The sequence below is a fragment of the Cynocephalus volans genome, chromosome 10 (assembly GCF_027409185.1).
Source record: "Cynocephalus volans isolate mCynVol1 chromosome 10, mCynVol1.pri, whole genome shotgun sequence".
In the NCBI taxonomy this organism is placed as follows: domain Eukaryota; kingdom Metazoa; phylum Chordata; class Mammalia; order Dermoptera; family Cynocephalidae; genus Cynocephalus; species Cynocephalus volans.
This window is the reverse complement of record NC_084469.1, coordinates 24,736,699-24,756,124: the sequence shown is the minus strand read 5'-3', so window position 1 is coordinate 24,756,124 and position 19,426 is coordinate 24,736,699. Positions and strand designations below refer to the sequence as shown.

The 19,426-nt window shown below is 34.3% G+C and overlaps 1 protein-coding gene across 6 annotated transcripts in view; it reads left to right on the top strand.

The window, feature by feature from the left end:
* NF1 (neurofibromin 1) overlaps positions 1 to 19,426 on the top strand; it is a 228,507-nt gene that overhangs the window by 85,062 nt on the left and 124,019 nt on the right. For all 6 annotated transcript variants that reach the window (XM_063109114.1, XM_063109113.1, XM_063109109.1 and 3 more), the window contains 14 exons: positions 2,689 to 2,802; positions 6,382 to 6,461; positions 7,963 to 8,086; positions 9,428 to 9,574; positions 10,760 to 11,009; positions 11,706 to 11,779; positions 12,010 to 12,093; positions 13,778 to 14,218; positions 14,615 to 14,754; positions 15,043 to 15,165; positions 15,625 to 15,708; positions 16,377 to 16,493; positions 17,100 to 17,281; positions 17,402 to 17,613. In XM_063109114.1, coding sequence (XP_062965184.1) covers positions 2,689 to 2,802; positions 6,382 to 6,461; positions 7,963 to 8,086; positions 9,428 to 9,574; positions 10,760 to 11,009; positions 11,706 to 11,779; positions 12,010 to 12,093; positions 13,778 to 14,218; positions 14,615 to 14,754; positions 15,043 to 15,165; positions 15,625 to 15,708; positions 16,377 to 16,493; positions 17,100 to 17,281; positions 17,402 to 17,613 — 2,172 coding nt within the window. The remainder of the gene's footprint in view (positions 1 to 2,688; positions 2,803 to 6,381; positions 6,462 to 7,962; positions 8,087 to 9,427; positions 9,575 to 10,759; positions 11,010 to 11,705; positions 11,780 to 12,009; positions 12,094 to 13,777; positions 14,219 to 14,614; positions 14,755 to 15,042; positions 15,166 to 15,624; positions 15,709 to 16,376; positions 16,494 to 17,099; positions 17,282 to 17,401; positions 17,614 to 19,426) is intronic.

Sequence of the window (19,426 nt, the reverse complement as noted above, 5' to 3'; positions counted from 1 at the left end):
ACAATATAATTAATGCCCCAAATGTAACAGTTCTATATTGTGAAGTTCATGAGATAACATGTTTAAGATTTGTTGAATGGCTCCAGTCCCTGGAGAGCATCAAACAAGGTTTCTTATTGCTTTATGTAGTAACAGGATTTTTAAGTGCTAAGATGCTTCCAATCTTGATGGCATAGTTTTCAAATTACTATCATATAGAGTTTTATAACTAGATGTCCATGGTTTCAAGAGTTCTGTGAACCTCCTGAATTTTTTTAAAAAGTGCGTATGTGAGTAATTTTTCAGGAGAGAGAAGAGGGAAGAGAGAGAAAGAAATCCCAAGAGGATCAGTGACCCCAAAAGAAGCCTATGATATTTTGAACTCAAAAAGCTTATCCAAATTGGGAAGTCTAATAGAATAAATAGATCTTTGGCATGGAACAATTCTATAAAATCTGTCAGTGAGACTATAAAAGTAATGAAATGCCCTTTTTCCTCATTTCTTTGTTATGTAGCACAAATTGTATGTGGTTTTATTTCATCGTGCATGTCATATAACAGCATTACTCTGTTTACATGGCTATAGTTCAGGTTCAAAGAATGTATCAAAGCCACCGGTGCCTTTTGTGTTAGGTGTATTATTATTGTTCCGAGAACCAGAGTTTAAGCAAAACCTGTTTTCCATGGGTCATTTAAAATGGAAGTTATTTTCTTTGCTGCCATCTAGTGGTTAAATAACTTTCATCAAAGTAACCATAGATAAGTTAAAATAGTGAGTCATAGTAAATATTTGATTATTTTGTATTTTATATATAAAAATCTCAGTGTTAGTAAATACAAACGTAATAATGATTAAATAGTCTCAATCATGGTAATTTTAAATGATTTTATTGTCTTTCATCTCCACCATCTCTGTTCTCATCTGTATTATTCTCAATTTTTCAAGCCTCCTAATGGCTCAGTTTGTGTCATTTCTTACATCCCGCTAATTACTTCTCTGCACTGAAGATATGGTGACCTCTTCAAAAAGCAAGTCTTATCATGCCCCTGCCCAAATTAAAACCTTTTAATTGAAAGTGCTCTTGGGATAAAAAACAAACTCCTGATAGACCTACGAAGTCATGCAGTCTTTCTCCCAACTACCACTTCTTTCACATCTGTCATTACATTTTTCTTTGTCTTCTCTACTCTAGTCATGATGGCCTTTCTCTTAATCCCTCTTACTCACCACATTCCCTCATACTTGCCCTTGCACTTGCTTTTCTTTCTGCTTAGAATCTTCTTCCTTCTTCTGCTTATCTCTTCACATAGTAATTCCTGCTAATTCTAAGCTGTTATCACCGCCGTAAGGAAGCCTCCCTGACTAGGCCACATTTGCCTGTTATAGACTCTCATAGAAGCATGCACCTTTATACCTCTGATCTCATTGTTGGTCTGATTTTTTAATTGATGTTTATCTTCCACATGAGACTACATGCTCCTAGAGGGTAGGAAGCACATCTTTTTTTATTGTTTGTGTCTCTGGTGTTCAGTAGATATTAGTGGGTTATGAATGAATGAATATAAATGCCAGAAAATAGGCTAACAGTTTCAAGTTACAGATATACTGGGGTAAGAGCTTACCTTAGTCATTATAGTAAGGAAGAATCTGTAGTTAGCAAAATAAAATATGGACACGATTACATTGGCCTCACTTATGTGAGCCATCTATTCTTGAAGTATAAATAGATGCTTCCAAGTTAAGAGAAGCATTTTAGTCTTTTTAAACAGATAGGCATTTATATTTATATACGTCATTAATTTACTTTGTTTAATACACCATGTCTTTATACAATGAAAAGGACTTAAGTATGGGTATATGAAGGTGTGGATTTTAGCCCTTCCTTTGACACCAGCTGTGTGGATTTGGGCAGGAACTTTGTACTAGACAAGAGGGCCGTACAGGATAATCATGCAGTCATCATCCAACATGTATGTTCTTTACTTTTGATCACAATTATTTATAAGCTCAAAACCAGGAAGTTCTGAACCAGAGGTATATTATTTCATCAGTATAGTGTTGTTGAAAAAAAAATTACTTGCCCCTCCTATTATTGATATAATTTCTTAATTGAAAACCTAATGTCTAGTTTTTCTTTTCTTTTCTTTTTTTTTTTTTTTTTTTTTAAAGATGACTGGTAAGGGGATCTTAACCCTTGACTTGGTGTTGTCAGCACCACGCTCAGCCAGTGAGCGAACCGGCCATCCATATATGGGATCCGAACCCGGGGCCTTGGTGTTATCAGCACCGCACTCTCCCGAGTGAGCCACGGGCCGGCCCCAGTTTTTGTTTTCTTTTAACCAGGATTTTTCCTGGACATCATTCACATTAATGAACAAGTACAGGTGCGAATTGAGAAAATTCCTAACAAAAGCAGTTTTGATTTTTTAAAAAATTCTATTGCTGTTGTTATTGAGATATAATTCACATATGATACAATTAACCATTAAAGTATGCAGTTCAGTGGTTTTTTAGTATATTTACAAGGTTCTGGAACCATTATCACTATCTAATTCTGGAACATTTTTATCACCCCTAGAAGAAACGTAGTGTCCATTAGTAGTCGCTCTTCATTCCCTCCTCTCTCTAATCTCTGTCGATATACATATATATATATATATTTTTTTTTTTTTTTTTTTTTAATTGAAGTTTGATTTTTTTCCTTGCAGAATCCAAGAAAACAGGGGCCTGAAACCCAAGGCAGTACAGCAGAATTAATTACAGGGCTTGTCCAACTGGTCCCTCAGTCACACATGCCAGAGATTGCTCAGGAAGCAATGGAGGTAAGGGGAAGATGAATTCTAGGCTCTTGAGAGAGGAAAGGTTGTAACTATGTACGTTCTTGATATTCCTCTGTTATATGCTTTCTGTGAGTAATAAGTAGAAGTCATTTCTGGAAATGGTGTGTTTGTGGCTATATGTTGTTTTATAAAACTCCATAGAGATAGAAATGGTTTACTTTGTATTACATGTAGCAACAACACTTTGCAAATTCTTCTGTTTAATAAAAAAAGTTCAAAATTGTCTAAATGCAGTTGACTTTTCTGAATTTTTAATACATATTGATTTTCAAATTGAGACATGATTCACCTACTATAAAGTTCACCATTTTAAAGTGTACATTTTGAGGTTTTAAGATATTCACGTGGTTGTATAACCATCACCACTATCTAATTCCAGAACATTTTTGTCACCCTGGAAAAAACTTCAACATTCCTCTTTCCTTCATTCTCCCATCTCCCCATCCCCTGGTAACCACTAATCTATTTTCTGTCTCTGTGGATTTGCTTATTTTAAACATTTCATATGAATAGAATCATACAATATGTGGCTATTTATGTCTGGCTTCTTTGACTTACAATGTTTTCACGGTTTGTCCATGTTGTGTCATGAATCAATACTTCATTCCTTTTAATTGGCAAATATTCCATTGTACAGATGTCGATTTTGTTCATTTGTTCATCAATTGATGGACATTTGGAGTTGTTACCACTTTTGGCTATTATGAATAATGCTGCTATGGACATTTGTGTAAAAGTTTTTATGTGGACATATCTCTTAGGTACATACCTAGGAGTAGAAGTGCTGAATCATACGGTAACTCTGTTGAACTTTTGAGGAATTGCCAAAGTCTTCTCCAAAGTGATTGTGTCATTTTATATTCCCACTAGCAGTATATGAGGGATTTCTAGTATCTCTGCATCCTTGCCAACACTTGTTATTGTCTGTCTTTTTGATTATAGCCATTCTAGTGGGTATGAATACAGTTGACATTATTAAAAATTATTTTTACATTGATTACTTGATATGGTTTTAATTTAAATCAATTTTATTGAGGTACAATTTACCAATAACAAAATTAAACAAGATTTAGAATATTTCTAATCACTCCAGAAAGTTCTCCAGTGTCCTTATGCAGTTAATACCCTCACCCCCTGTACCAGAAAACCACTGGTCTGATTTCTATCACTCTGTGTATTCTTATTTGTTTGGCTTCTTTCATTCAGCAAGTTTTTGACATTCATCCATGTTGTTGCAAGTGTTAATTCCTTCTTTTTTTATTGTTGATAAATATCCCATTGATGATTATACCACAGTTTATTCACTTGTTGATGGGCACTTAGGCGAGCATATCCGTTACTGCCTGCCAAAAGTTACCCTGCTCCTTTGTAGTCCCTCCGTTGCTACATTCCTCTTTCCCCTTCTTACCGCTTGTCTGCCACCTTGCCTCATTTGCAACCACTGATCTGCTTTCTGTTACTATAGTTTGCATTTTATATAATGTTGAATTAAAGAAAATAGACAAAAAAGAGTATGAGGGTACTTCAAAAAGTTCATGAAAAAATAGAATTAAAAGATAATATGAATCTTTCAAGGAACTTTTTGAAGTATCCTTGTATATACTTTATGATTCTGTTTACAAAAAATGCAGACTGTAGTAACAGAAGGCAGATCAGTGGTTGCAAAGGAGACAAGGGACAAGAATGGCGAATACATTTGAGAAAATTCATTGAGCTTTAACCTTAAGATTTGCTGCTTTACTATATATACTGTATAGCTCAGTAAAAGTGTTTACAAAAAATGTTTCAGCGCTCATTGTGTTCTTATCGCTTATATTTGTGTATATTGATGTTGGTCCCATAAATTGGTACATTACTTGTATTCATTTTGGAAAGATATTTAACAGTATTTGGCAGGAGCTGTACAAATATTTCAATTTTTTGTTCCAAATAACTCAACTCCTGTTTATTTTTTGTCTTATAAGTATAATTTGAAAGGAAAGAGCTACACATAGATGTTTATTGCTGTTATTTATAATAGTATACTAGTAGAACTTTAAATATTCACTAGTAAGAGAATGGGTTAATAGTCATAACAAGATAATGTTATTTCAACTTGGTGAGCTGTTAAACATCCATTAAATTCTATGTGGATCACACAGCAATACGAAAAAGTATTTATGAAATGCTAAGTGAGTATACTGTGTTTACAACTTTGTTAAAGTATGCATGGAAAATACAAAAAGAAAGGAAACATGAAAAAGGAAAACAATCATATTAAGGTCGGGAAAAGGCTAACACATTCTCTTTCAATATTAAAAAAAAAGTTTCATCAAACAAAATTATACAGGATTTATCCTTTAAAAAAACTAAAAGACCAGTAAATTGTACCAAGTTTTTGTACAATAGTGACAAAATTGAATTTTAATTTGTGCTGTTCTTCTTGATATGCAAACTATAAATTGTCTAACTTTTGAAGATTCTCACAATGAATTGCAATTTTTACTAAATATCTAGATGTAATTACAATAAGAATGTTTGAAATAAGATAACATAGGTCTGGTCTTCGTACAATTTATTATTTTTGGAGTTATAAAGTAGCCCAAGGTTAGACATTTACATATCTTTTCCTAGTGTGAAGCAGGTTATCAGTGCAGCTATTGCAGTTCATGCATTTGATTTGGTGTTAAGAGAAGAAATCATTTTCATTATTTGTTCCAAACAGTATTTGATTGGAGTTTTAGTAAAAGTCTTTAAAGGGGAGTAAAGAATCACCAAATATGTTGCCCAGGGACTGAAAGAAATACCTGCAAAGCTTAACTGGGTTTGTCAGGGTGTTGGGAGGGCAGCATTGTGGAATTGAAGTTAAGGTAGGGTCTGTTTGAAGGATGAGTCTGCCTTTTACTCTAGATACCTTTGATGGTTTTAATTTGTGTCATAATAGTGTATTTACAGTTAGCTGTATATTTAAAATGAGTTGCTTAATTCCTGTTAATATTCTGTGAACCAAGTTCCAATTTCAGTTCTATAGTCAGTTGAAATACTTTAGGATGAATAATCTGCTATGAAATGTAAAATCTGTTTAGCTTCCCTCTTGTTTTTGAAAAATAATGTATCTTTTCTGTTACAAAAGAATCTGTGACAAGTAAAGTCATTTCCACTTTATCTTTTGCTGTGTGTTAATTTTGGCGAGCCCTCCTTACTTGGGGATTAACTTTTTGTTCCATAGAGTTCTTTAATTATTGAAATCATTCTGTTTGTTTCTTAAAGCAGTTTTTACACATATATATTGTTCTGATTTCATCAATTATTTAATTTTATATGTGCACGCCATTTACAGTAAGAATGGTAGGAATAAAGTGCTTTCATTCTGTGTGTGTGTATATATATATTATTCCCTAGAGATTTATGTTCTCCAAAGTTTTTGTCTTTTTTGCCTTTTACTGTACATTGAGGCAACAATTAAATAGCTCAGTTGGTTAGCATTTATAAAATAAGTACTTTAGTGTTATGTTTACCAAAAATGTTTTGAGTGAGTCTTTTCTCTCTCTGTTTGTTATTGTTGTTTTTTTTTTAAATCAGGCCCTGCTGGTTCTTCATCAGTTAGATAGCATTGATCTGTGGAATCCTGATGCTCCTGTAGAAACATTTTGGGAGATTAGGTATATGTACTTATACTTTTTAAATCAATTTAAAAATTTTATTTCGTATTTTTTTGTCTTTAAACATTAACTCTGCAGTACTTAGTTCATTGTAAAACTTTATTCACCTATACCTCCAGAGGTTTTATGATTTTGCATTTTATTTGACTTGAAATTATTAGAATATTTCTTGTTTTAAGTATAACAACAGTATTGCAGCAATTTAGAATTAATTTTTTAAAATAGTGCTAAATTTTATTACCCAACCATAAGTACTATTGTTTGGTGTATTATCTTCTATTTCAGATTTCTGTGTAGTTACAGTTGTTGTTTTTAATAGATTTTTACAGTTATGAGCCTAGAGGGTAAATATTTAATAACATTAATAGGTTTTCTCAGTTTTTTAACTGTGATATTTCATAAATTTTTCATAATACCAGTGCTTTTGATGAATGAATTAATAATGGACATCTACTTAGAAGGCAAAAATAAATACAGAGTTTTATAGACTATTTTTTAGATTATATAAATTGTTACCTTTTAATGAGCATAAAGGGACCACATTGAAGTTTTATCATTATTTTATCATAGAAATGGGTCTGTAGTCACTTGGCAGCTGAGTTAAATCCTAAATTCTACAGCAGTGCTCTCTGATAGTAATATAATGTGAAGCACATAAGTTAATTTAAAATTTTCTAGTTATCATGTTAAAAAGTAAAAAGAAACAGGTAAAATTAATTTTAGTAATATATTTTATTTAACCCAGTATATATATTATATATTTATATTATATATAAATATTATATATTTATAATATTATAATTTCAACATGTAGTCAATATAAAAGTTATTAGTGAGATATTTTGTATTCTTTTTTCATAAAATCTTCAAAATTTGGTGGAAGCATTACACTGACAGCACATCTCAATTTGGTCAAGCCACATTTAAAGTGGCTGACTAGTGACTATCATCTAGGCAGTGCCACATAGTAAATGTTTTAGGTTTTGTAGATCATACAGTCTCTTTGATAACTATTTAGTTCTGCTTTCGGAGGATGAAAGCAGTGATAGATAATATGTGAATGAATGGGCGTGGCTGTGTTCCACTAAAGCTTTATTTACAAAAGCAAATGGTAGGCGGGATTTGGCCTGCAGGTGGTTGTTTGCAGACCCGTGCTCTAGAGCACTGGGTTTATATACAGTCTGTGTTGTGCACATGGTTTATCATTTCTTCTTGTATCCACTGCAAGGGTGGGATACACAGATGAAACATTAGGGATTTGGGGAGTAGGGAGCTTATAAGTACTTGCTTTTTTTATATAACCTGTAGACTTATTTCCTTTGGTTATGATGCTATTAACAATTTGATAACCATATCTCTAAAACAAACCCTATAAGGGAAATTAAGCTTCTCTAAACTGGTATCTATTATGAGAAAATGCTATTCTTAGCATACTGACCATATCTGTATTAAGTTATATTTATTGATGATGTTGGTAACAATGAACCTTATGTTACTGCAGCTCACAAATGCTTTTTTACATCTGCAAGAAATTAACTAGTCATCAAATGCTTAGTAGCACAGAAATTCTCAAGTGGTTGCGGGAAATTTTGATCTGCAGGAATAAATTTCTTCTTAAAAATAAGGTAAGCAAAATGACATCTTTGCAAATGGAAGAATATTTGGAATACTAATGGGTAGAGATTAGGGAAGTGTTCATTAGTGAAATATTTGTGCAGAGGACAATGGCTGACAAATCACTATTTAAAAAAACAAAAAAGCCACAATGTTGAGAAATTCTTGTTGAGTTAAGCAGGACTCTGTGGGGCAAGCTTAGGAGGAGCAGGGGCTGCTCTAACCAAAGTAGGCTGAGGAACATATTCTGTCTTTACTCTCAAGTTTATACATGAGACTTGGATCTCATGGCTAGGCTAGTCCAGAGAATGTCACCTGTCAAGATGCTGAAGGGAAGAGGTTGAGGGTCCTCAATCTAGTTTTATTTATGTTCTTCCCATAAAGGTTTGACCTTTTGAAAGTATCAGGAGTCTTCTTCCTTGGGTGGAGTGAAATTTTTTGATCCTGAACTATTGAAACATACTGAGGTTGTGGGGAATAGAGAAGAGCCTCAAATTTCTCTTAATATGCAGTTTCTGTAATTAATCAATTTAAAAATTCCTGTATTATGGCATAGTTTTAGGAGTGCTTGATTTAGTGGATTTTTATCCAGTCCTAGAATCATAACTTTGAGAAGCCTTAAGTGTATCAAACTCAGGCTTTTTAGTACTATGCAGCTTGTTGAGTTTTCTGTTCAGAAATGAGCTTTTGGCAAGGTAGGTTTATTAACTGTGGCTTATCTTGGTGTGTTAATCTTGTGTGTTATCTTGTGTGGAATTTAGCATTATTCCTTTATCCAAAAGATAAAGAGATTAGATTTTGGAGTTTCATGACCTTGCCTACGGTATAATTTCCAGCATACAAGCATTATTAATCCAGCAGTGAATATGTAGTCCTCTGATCAGCAAGGACTGATCAGCAGTCCTCTTGTGACACAGTTGGTATATATATACCAATGTTAATTACTGGTCCAGAAATGTAATCTCAAGCGTAAACTTCCAATTATCCTGATGTGGCACAGGATAAAATCTTGTAGGAGAAAGTCTTTGTTGTTTATAACTGAGATTGCATTATAGATTTCATACAGTAGATTTATGTTAATGTCTTACTTCTGTCCATGTTAGACTTAATTTACATTTCTAGAATCTGCTGTTTCTGATGATTTGGACAGGAAACCTGAGAGAAGTTTCAAAGGCATTGAGCAAACATTATTTGTCCTAATGGATTTCTAATGAATGTTCCTTAAAGTGGGGCATCGGGATTGGGAGGAGAGGTTTTTTGGTATAGTCTAAAACAGGAAGACAACTCATATTAAATATTTATTTCTCTGGGTTGTCAGTGCTTATTTATTTATTTATTTATTTATTTTCTAGCAGGCAGATAGAAGTTCCTGTCACTTTCTCTTCCTTTATGGGGTAGGATGTGATGTTCCTTCTAGTGGAAATACCAGTCAAATGTCCATGGATCATGAAGAGTTACTGCGTACCTCTCTCCGGAAGGGAAAAGGAAATTCCTCCATGGTAAGCAGCTTCTTTTGTAATTTTCATGTATCAGCATCCGTGCTCTATTTTTGTCCTGAATGAGCTAGGTAATGTAGCATAATAGTTAAAAACTGCTTAGATTCTAGTTCTGTCACTGCTCTTTGTGGAACCATGGGCAAGTTCTTATCATCTTTTGCCTGTGTCTCACTTAAATTTAAAATGGGGATAATAATTATTCCTACCCTAGAGGATTAAGTGAGATCACATGTAAATAGCACTTGATTATTTGGCACTTATAAGCTATGACTGATAAGTATAATTATTATAAGCCTCTACCCCGTAAGAAAGACCATTCATACCCCACAAGTTAAAAAGTTGTACCAAATAACAAAGGTAAGAATTTACTGGGATAAAAAAGTATTTTGCTTGGTATTATAGATAAGTGTTTCCATGATTTTTGTTTGTGTGTATAATTCCTTCTAAAGAGAAATCGTACTAGAAGTGAAAATATCAAATTACAGAAGTTTCTTTTCCAGATTAAAACTTTTTTTATTCCTAATTCTTCTTTTTTTTAATCCACTCGTGCACACTGAACCTTTTCTTAATATAACCTTCTGTTGAAGGCAAAAACCACTAAGCAGCATGGTATTTACTATTGCCTGCCTTACCTGCAGAATTTGCACTTGTTTTGTAAATTAATTTCTCCATTTCATGTTTGGAGAATATATAATTCAGAATCAAGAATGTCTTTTACACAATATTTAGTTCTTGTTTGTACCCTTATTTCAATTGGTGCTGCAGTGTTGTACTTATTTTATTTCTTCCCTCTAGCAAGTAGATAGAATTTTCTGTTACTTCCTCTTCCTTTGTTATTTATAATTGATGCCTGGGAAGTACATTACATTTTTCCTGCAGTAGATTTATATTGTGGTGTTTTACTTGTGTCCATGTTAGATTTAATTTACATTTCTGGAATATGGAATAGGATAATACCTATTGATGTGAAATTGGACAGATTGTAGCATTATGTTAGCCCAAATAATCTCGTTTCTCATTTAGACAAGATATTTTTGGGTTTGAAAAAAATCCTATCATGATTAAAGGAGAAAGCTCTTGTGAGTTATTGTATGCTAATATATATGGTACATAGTTTATTGCATTGTTGGGTTTTGTAAATAAAATTATCTAATTTGCAAATATATGCCTCCCACCCCTGACTCCCAGGATAGTACAGCAGGGTGCAGTGGAACCCCACCAATATGCCGACAAGCCCAGACCAAACTAGAAGTGGCTCTGTACATGTTTCTGTGGAGCCCTGACACTGAAGCTGTTCTGGTAGCCATGTCCTGTTTCCGCCACCTTTGTGAGGAAGCGGATATCCGGTGTGGGGTGGATGAAGTGTCAGTACACAACTTCTTGCCCAACTATAACACATTCATGGAGTTTGCCTCTGTCAGCAATATGATGTCAACAGGTAAATGTAGATAATGGTTTTTTTAAACTCAGTCTGCCTTGAATCGCATGATATCTGATTGTGTTAGAAACGTAAGAATAGGGCCGAGCCCGTGGCGCACTTGGTAGAGTGCGGCGCTGGGAGCGCTGCGACGCTCCTGCCGCGGGTTCGGATCCTATATAGGACTGGCCGGTGCACTCACTGGCTGAGTGCTGGTCACGAAAAGGACAAAAGAAAAAAAAAAAAAAGAAACATAAGAATATATTTAAGATTATCACTTTGTAAGTTTATGGGACTAAGTCAAACAGCTTACTTAAAATCCTTTTCTGAACAAGGTAGTGTGAAAATACATAGCATTGTTAGTCTCTCACTGAATTTTTAATATGCTATATATTTGTTAAATAACTGGCAGAATTGATTACTGTCAGTTGTAGATTATACAATTTACTCTGCCTGAACTGTATATAGTGAAGTTTTAAGCACATTGGCATCTGTTTTGAGTAAATCATATGTAGGAATAGCTGTTTTATGCTGTGGACATTGTGGAGTCCAATAAATACCTTTCCTGTGAGCCTGGTGAAAGGAAGTTTTCAGCTTTATCATTTGAAGCATTTGTTCCATTTCTCCTACTCTGCTTTTGGGTGGGGCTTGTCAGGTTCTCCACTGGCAAGCATAGCTCTAAGTGCAATAACTGGATTTGCTGTTGTCTTTTCTTAGGAAGAGCAGCACTTCAGAAAAGAGTGATGGCACTGCTAAGGCGCATTGAGCATCCTACTGCAGGAAACACTGAGGTATGCCCTGGGCTACAGAAATACCCCTCCCAGGCCCACACCCTCAATTTTAGAAGCCTCACTTTACTGTGTGAAATCAGGAATAGCTTTTGATGCAAATGTAAGGTATGTGCATCTTACAAATAGGACATTATACTTAATACGCACCAAGTTTGAAACCTGGCTATTCCCAATTGATTTTTAGCTCTAGGCTTAAAGTTGCTTTAAAGTGATAATTTCCTTCATTTTAGGCTTGGGAAGATACACATGCAAAGTGGGAGCAAGCTACAAAACTTATTCTTAACTATCCAAAAGCCAAAATGGAAGATGGCCAGGTGAGTTTGTAAAGCTGATTTTTGTCTATTAATTGATCTGTTAAACATATGTACTTAACTTCAGTGAATCTTTTAGTATAGTAAGTATATAGTTGTTTTAAGACTGATGGTTTATCAGTTGTGGTTTATCTAGACCTGTACTGTCTAATATGGTAGGCACTAGCCAAATGAAATACAATTAGAATTCAATTCTTCAGTCATACAGCAGCCACATTTCAAGTACTCAATAGCCACATGTGGCAATTAGTTACTATATTGGATAGCAGAGATATAAAATGTTTCCATCATCATAGAAATATTGGACAGAACTGCTAGAGACCATTTATGGTGGAGATCATTCTTTCATTTTTTTTCTTACCCTTTCTCCCTTCATCAGGGTATGTTATAGAATTTTCAGAAAAGGGGCAACAGAGGCAGAGAAAAATAAATTAAAATTGAAATAATTAATTTTGCTATTTAGTTAGATATTCTTTTTTTTTTTTTTTTTTAACTTTTTTTTTTTTTTTTTGTAGTTTTTTCGTGACCAGCACTCAGCCAGTGAGTGCACCGGTCAGTCCTATATAGGATCCGAACCCGCGGGCGGGAGCGTCGCCACGCTGCCAGCGCAGCACTCTGCCAAGTGCGCCACGGGCTCGGCCCTAGATATTCTAATTAACTGATCTTGTGGGCATAAGATTGAACCCATAGGTTAAATGAAATTTTAAAGTTTGGATAATTTATTCATCAGCTTATTATTATCGACTATATCATTTCATTTGTCTACTATTGTCAACCTACATCTATTACCCCAGAGATTAACAATTAATTGGTGTTTGCATGCATATGATTTGTAATGCTATATTGCTGTTATTGTTAGGTGTTTTAGAAAAACTGGATATTCTCTCATTGCTCTTTTCCTGTCATGCTTAATTAGAATGAGAAAAAGATTATGTTTTTGTGAAGCAGAATTGTGTACCTAATATCATTATTTGGCAAGGACATGTAGCTTTAGAATGAAAGCTCTTTTTTTGTTAACTATTTAATTGATATATAATTCACATACTATACAATTCACTCATTTAAAGTGTCCTATTCAGTGACTGCTTTTATTATATTTACAGAGTTGTGCAACCATCACCACAAGCAATTTTAGAATATTTTCATCACCTCAAAAGAAAAAAAAAAAAAAAAAAAAACCCATACTTTTTAGCTTTGTGTCTGCCCCTAAGCCCCCACTTCTCCACCTCTCCATTCCTGGGCAATAGCTAATTTACTTTCTGTCTCTGTAGGTTTGCCTATTCTGGACATTTCCTATAAATGGAATGATAGAAATGTGGGCTTTTGTGACTGGCTTCTTTAACTTAGAATAACGTTTTCAAGGTTCATCCATGTGAACCAAAGCTTTTTAAAAGAAGTTATATGCTCTTGGTTATTATATTAGTCTAGTTATGACAGATCAGTGGCTCTTTAAAAATGAATGAAGAGTCTTCAAAAAGTTCATGAAAAGATTCATATTATCTTTTAATTCCATTTTCCATGAATTTTTTGAAGTATCCTTGTATGTGGTAATTTCAAGCTTTGATTTTTAAAATGTAAAAAATGTACTTTTTTCATGGAAAGAATGTTAGATAAAGAGTAACTTGTCAAGTTCTCAACCAATTTATGTTGAATTCATGCTTTTCACACACAAAAAATTTGTGTTTAGGCTGCTGAAAGCCTTCACAAGACCATTGTTAAGAGGCGAATGTCCCACGTGAGTGGAGGAGGATCCATAGATTTGTCTGATACAGACTCCCTGCAGGAATGGATCAACATGACTGGCTTCCTTTGTGCCCTTGGGGGTGTGTGCCTGCAGCAGAGAAGCAATTCTGGCCTTGCAACCTATAGCCCACCCATGGGCCCAGTCAGCGAACGTAAGGGTTCCATGATTTCAGTGATGTCCTCAGAGGGAAACGCAGATACACCTGTCAGCAAATTTATGGATCGGCTACTATCCTTAATGGTGTGTAACCATGAGAAAGTGGGACTTCAAATACGGACCAATGTTAAGGATCTGGTGGGTCTAGAATTGAGTCCTGCTCTTTATCCGATGCTGTTTAATAAGTTGAAGAATACCATCAGCAAGTTTTTTGACTCTCAAGGACAGGTAAAGTGTTTTCTGCTTTATTTTTCACCCTTCCCTATGAATACAGTGTCTTATTTGAAATAATGAAGACTTTTGATTTCAGATTATTTAAATTAGGTATTGGCGTGAATATTCACTTACAGTTTTTAAAAACAGGCAAAAATATTTCAGAAAGAAGAGTCATCTATATAGGCATCAGTTTGCTTCTTAGGAACTCCGGTGTGTGAGCATGCCTAAGGGTATAAATGTCTTGGTATGGATATGAGTGTCTGTGTGTATCTATGTGCTTGTTTGGGTATATGCCTGTGGGCACATTTCTGCATGTATATGATATTTAGATAAGTCAGTTTTATCTCTCTATAGCCTGTGTTCTGTGCATTGATGGCAAATCAACAATGTATTTGGTTCTTTGTATAGGTATTATTGACTGACACCAATACTCAATTTGTAGAGCAAACCATAGCTATAATGAAGAACTTACTAGATAATCATACTGAAGGCAGCTCTGAACATCTGGGACAAGCTAGCATTGAAACAATGATGTTAAATCTGGTCAGGTAAGCATTCTACTGAAATGTAGCAGAAACACATTTCAAGAGATAAGAAAAACCTCTTATGCATTGATATTGATAGTTACTGATGAAATTGTTATCTTGTCCTTTACTGTACCTAAAGTAGGGGGACATAATAAGGCAACCAGAAGTTGTGTATGTTCTCATATAAATAAAATTAAAATCTTATTTTTAAACTTGCATTTAGTCATTTTACTTAGAGATTAAAGCATTTATAATACCTCCTGTTCTGTCTGTATCTGATAATTTTTAAATGTTTCTATATCTCAATAGATATGTTCGTGTGCTTGGGAATTTGGTCCATGCAATTCAAATAAAAACAAAACTGTGTCAGTTAGTTGAAGTAATGATGGCAAGGAGAGATGACCTCTCATTTTGTCAAGAGATGAAATTTAGGTGAGTCGTCAAAAGAGCAAAGTAGGATTTTGTAAATCTGATGTTAAATGAAGTACAGAAAAATAGTAGGTACCTAGTTACTGAAGGGAGAGGGAGGTGAAAAAGGAGCACTTCGCATGTTTATTTTCTCTGCTTGTCTTTTCACATTTCCTAAAGCTTTGTGCCCATGGAAATGCTCTCTTTTTCTAAAATTGTGCTATACTTGAACTAAGAATTTGATTCTGTTACCAAACTGATACCAGAGCCAAGGGCCAGTGCAGAGGATCAATATCTAAGGTGCTTGTGTTTGTGCCATTCTGACTTTAACATCTGTGATAGCAATGTCTCTTTTATAAAGTGGTCATGTCACCCGGGTTATCTTGCAAGTTATCTGCACTATTAAAAAATCTTATATGATTAAAGGTGTGTGTCTGTGCCTTTAATAAAATTGTTATTTTCCTTTTCTCCACCGTTCTATAGGAATAAAATGGTAGAATATTTGACAGACTGGGTTATGGGAACATCAAACCAAGCAGCAGATGACGATGTAAAATGTCTTACAAGGTAAAAAAAAAAAAAAGAGAGAGAGAGAGTGACCTTTAAGTATTAGCAGGTTTTAATCTACTTCATTACAGCTGTTGTACATATATTTTATGTTTATGTATTTAAGCTGTTTTTTTATTTGCCAAGCTTTTGCGTTTGAAATATATGAAGATGTCAATCTTTACTAATTTTTTTAACTGAAAGACTTTCAGTAAATAACAAATTGGAAAATAAGATATGTAAAGCCTTAAATTGTATTTATTTTGTATTAGATAGATGTATTCTGTGAGGAACTTAATTGTATTGAGTGTTTCTAAGACGGAATTGCTTGTTTGCTTTAATGATACTTATTGACACTTATCAGAAAGTGATTAAACAGAATGAACTACGTAATAACCGTTCACATGTTTCTTTGGGAAAGCCTGGTTTTATATACTTTTGTACATACTTTTGATTCAAGGTAGTTAGTTTGCCAAGATTACTTTGTAGAAAGTTACTTCCTTCTCCCCAATTTGAAGTCGTTTTGCATTCTGAAGTCTGTATGTTAAATTATTTAGGTTGCACTAATAATTTGTTTAATGAAATAGGTAGTTCCTAAAGTTTGTATCTGTTAGTAAGAGGTTTATTTGAGGGGAAGGTGGAGTGGAAGAACCTGAAAGACTTACAGTCTATAATTTTTTTTTCTTCAGAGATTTGGACCAGGCAAGCATGGAAGCCGTAGTTTCACTCTTGGCTGGTCTTCCGCTGCAGCCTGAGGAAGGAGATGGTGTGGAATTGATGGAAGCCAAATCACAGTTATTTCTTAAGTAAATTTCAGTTACCAAAACACCAAGCAAAAAACAAATAAAGCCCCACAAACCACAAAACAAAGCAAGTGTAGCCAAAGTGGCAAATGGTTATGTTTAGGAAATGGACCTAATTGCTCTGGTAGTATAGTCATTGGCTGCTGTCTCATAAAATATACCACACTTATGAAGAAATATTCCCCATGCAGGACTGGGATAGGAAAACGACTGTGTTTTGTGGTTTTTAAACAAAATAATGTGATCAATGAATTTTTACTTTAAATAAAACTCAGCTGCTTCATTAAGTCATCTTGAATGACATTGTCTAAACTGTTTGGAGCACTAATTTTATATGTTAAACCTTAAAAAGTGACACTTTTACCAGGAAACATTGCATCTGTTTGGTGTTTATGTTATGAAACCTGTACTGGGCTTTGTTAGGATAAAATCGTATTCAGCACAGCACTCTTCATAATGAGCCACCCAGGCTGATTACCCCAAGGCGAGAGAGAAGCAGATACTCCAGGGCCACTCATGTGATGCACATGTGATTATTTTAGAATGTCTAGTTAGCTTTCTGGTTGATGTGGCCTTCAGTGTGTAAGGGTCAGTCTTTTTATTTCTCAGGTACTTCACATTATTTATGAACCTTTTGAATGACTGTAGTGAAGTTGAAGATGAAAATGCACAAACAGGTGGCAGGAAACGTGGCATGTCTCGGAGGCTGGCATCACTGAGGCACTGTACAGTCCTTGCAATGTCAAACTTACTCAATGCTAATGTGGACAGTGGACTCATGCACTCAATAGGTGAGATCAAATGAAAGCTTCATAAAGAAATATAAAGCTTAGAGAACTGGCATGTAAGACAAGTAAAGATTACTTCAGCAAGGCCATGGTAATAAATTTGGATCTATCTGTCCATATCAGGTTTAGGTTATCACAAGGATCTCCAGACAAGAGCTACATTTATGGAAGTTCTTACAAAAATCCTTCAACAAGGCACAGAATTTGACACACTTGCAGAAACAGTGTTGGCAGATCGGTTTGAGAGACTGGTGGAACTGGTCACAATGATGGGTGATCAGGGAGAGCTTCCTATAGCTATGGCTCTGGCCAATGTGGTCCCTTGTTCTCAGTGGGTAAGTTTATTGAGTAAGTAGGAAAGAAGAATGGCTGGCACATAGCAAATGCTTCCAAATATATTTGTTCAATAAATGTTTATTTAACGAATTGGTAAAATTTTAGAGCTGGAAGAAACTAGACATTTAGTTGAGTGGTATTCAGGTGTGGGGAGTGGTTGGCGCTGCTAGCCCTTACTCTAGTGTTCTGTCTCATTGCACCCCACTGAAAAATTTCATTTAGACAATGATTAAAAGAAAATTAAAAACTGCTAATCTGGTCCAGTGTCTTTATATATTGGATGAGGTAATTAAGTTAAACTGAATTTTAGTTAGTTGTTAGTAACAATAGAACTGGAATCCGTGATTTGTGCCTATTTACTACTTCCAGTTCACTATTCTTTTTTCTGTAATGTCCTGTACAATTTTTTTAAAAAGCACTCTATTTTGCATTTGAAATTGTTATAATGCTTATTTTAACACTGAAGACATAATATGGCTATTTGGCCTCTCTCTTGGTATGAAAAATTTTCTTAAAACCACATCATTCTTAATAATATATGCTAAACCTTTGAAAAGGGTTGTTGTCCTTTTCCATGTTAAAAAGCCATTTGGTTTATATTATACCAAATATTATTTCACTGTATTAAATTATAACAGTAATCTGTCATTGCCTTTAGGTTTGTTTTTGCTTTAAAGCTGCAGGATCATATTTCTCAGACTTAGAGTAAAATTCAAAATCCTTACCCGGCCTACAAGGCTGTACCTGATCTGGGCCCTGCCTCATCTCTCATATCATTTTATGCTATTTTACTTTTTTATTCATCAAACTTAAGCCATACTGGCCACCTTCTATTCCTCAAACATGTTAGACTTGTTTCTGCCTTGGAGTACCCTTGCCGCTACCACATCAAATGCTTTTCCTCTGACTATTTTGTTTTATTTTGGTAAGAACACTTAACATGAGATCTACCCTATTAACAGATTTCTAAATGTACAATACAGGATTGGTATCTATAGACATGATGTTGCATGGCATATCTCTAGAACTTATTCATCTTGCATAACTAAAATTTTATACACATTGGTAAGCCACACACCCACAAATTATTGAAATCCTCTTGAAGTCTAAAATTAGTTCAGATCTTCAAATGTTTTGAAAATGGTATTCTGCATTAGCTTTTTAACACCTACCTGTAATTAGCACTAAAAATACTCAGTATTTTCTCTTAATGAAAAAGGAATCAGTTAAGTCCAAAAAGCTTTAATTCATTTTGTTTTCTTACAATAAGTCATTTCTAATAAGTTTTGTATATTAAGTGGCTTTATTTTGAGAAGGAATTTTATATTAGGCCAGATCTGTTAGAGCTATATCTAAAGGAGAACTGAATACAAGATATTTAAAAAATGTAATTCTGTTTTGTAAATATGTTTTTAAATTCTGTTGCCTAAAGTTTTCAGAATTTAGTGGGGGGGGATTGGAGCAAAAAAAAAAACCAAAACATTTAGAAGAGTAGTCTAAAAATAGTTTCTATTTTGTAACTGAATTCTCTCATAATTGGAGTTTTTATATCTAGTCAAATATGTATTATGTAACTGTAGAGGGTAAAGCAGAATGTTGGGTCTTCATAATTTTTTGGCTTCTAGATTATTTGTGGTTAGGCTTATTAAACTTTTTCCTTTACTCAGATATCAGATTGTAATCTGGGATCAGGCAAGAATTAGAGGGCTGTGGGCCATGATTCTGGCTTTTGTTGTCACTGCTTGAGGGTTGAGGCATCTTTTTATGGTTACCTCTTTTCTCTCCAGATCTCTTCTCAACATTTAGTTATAC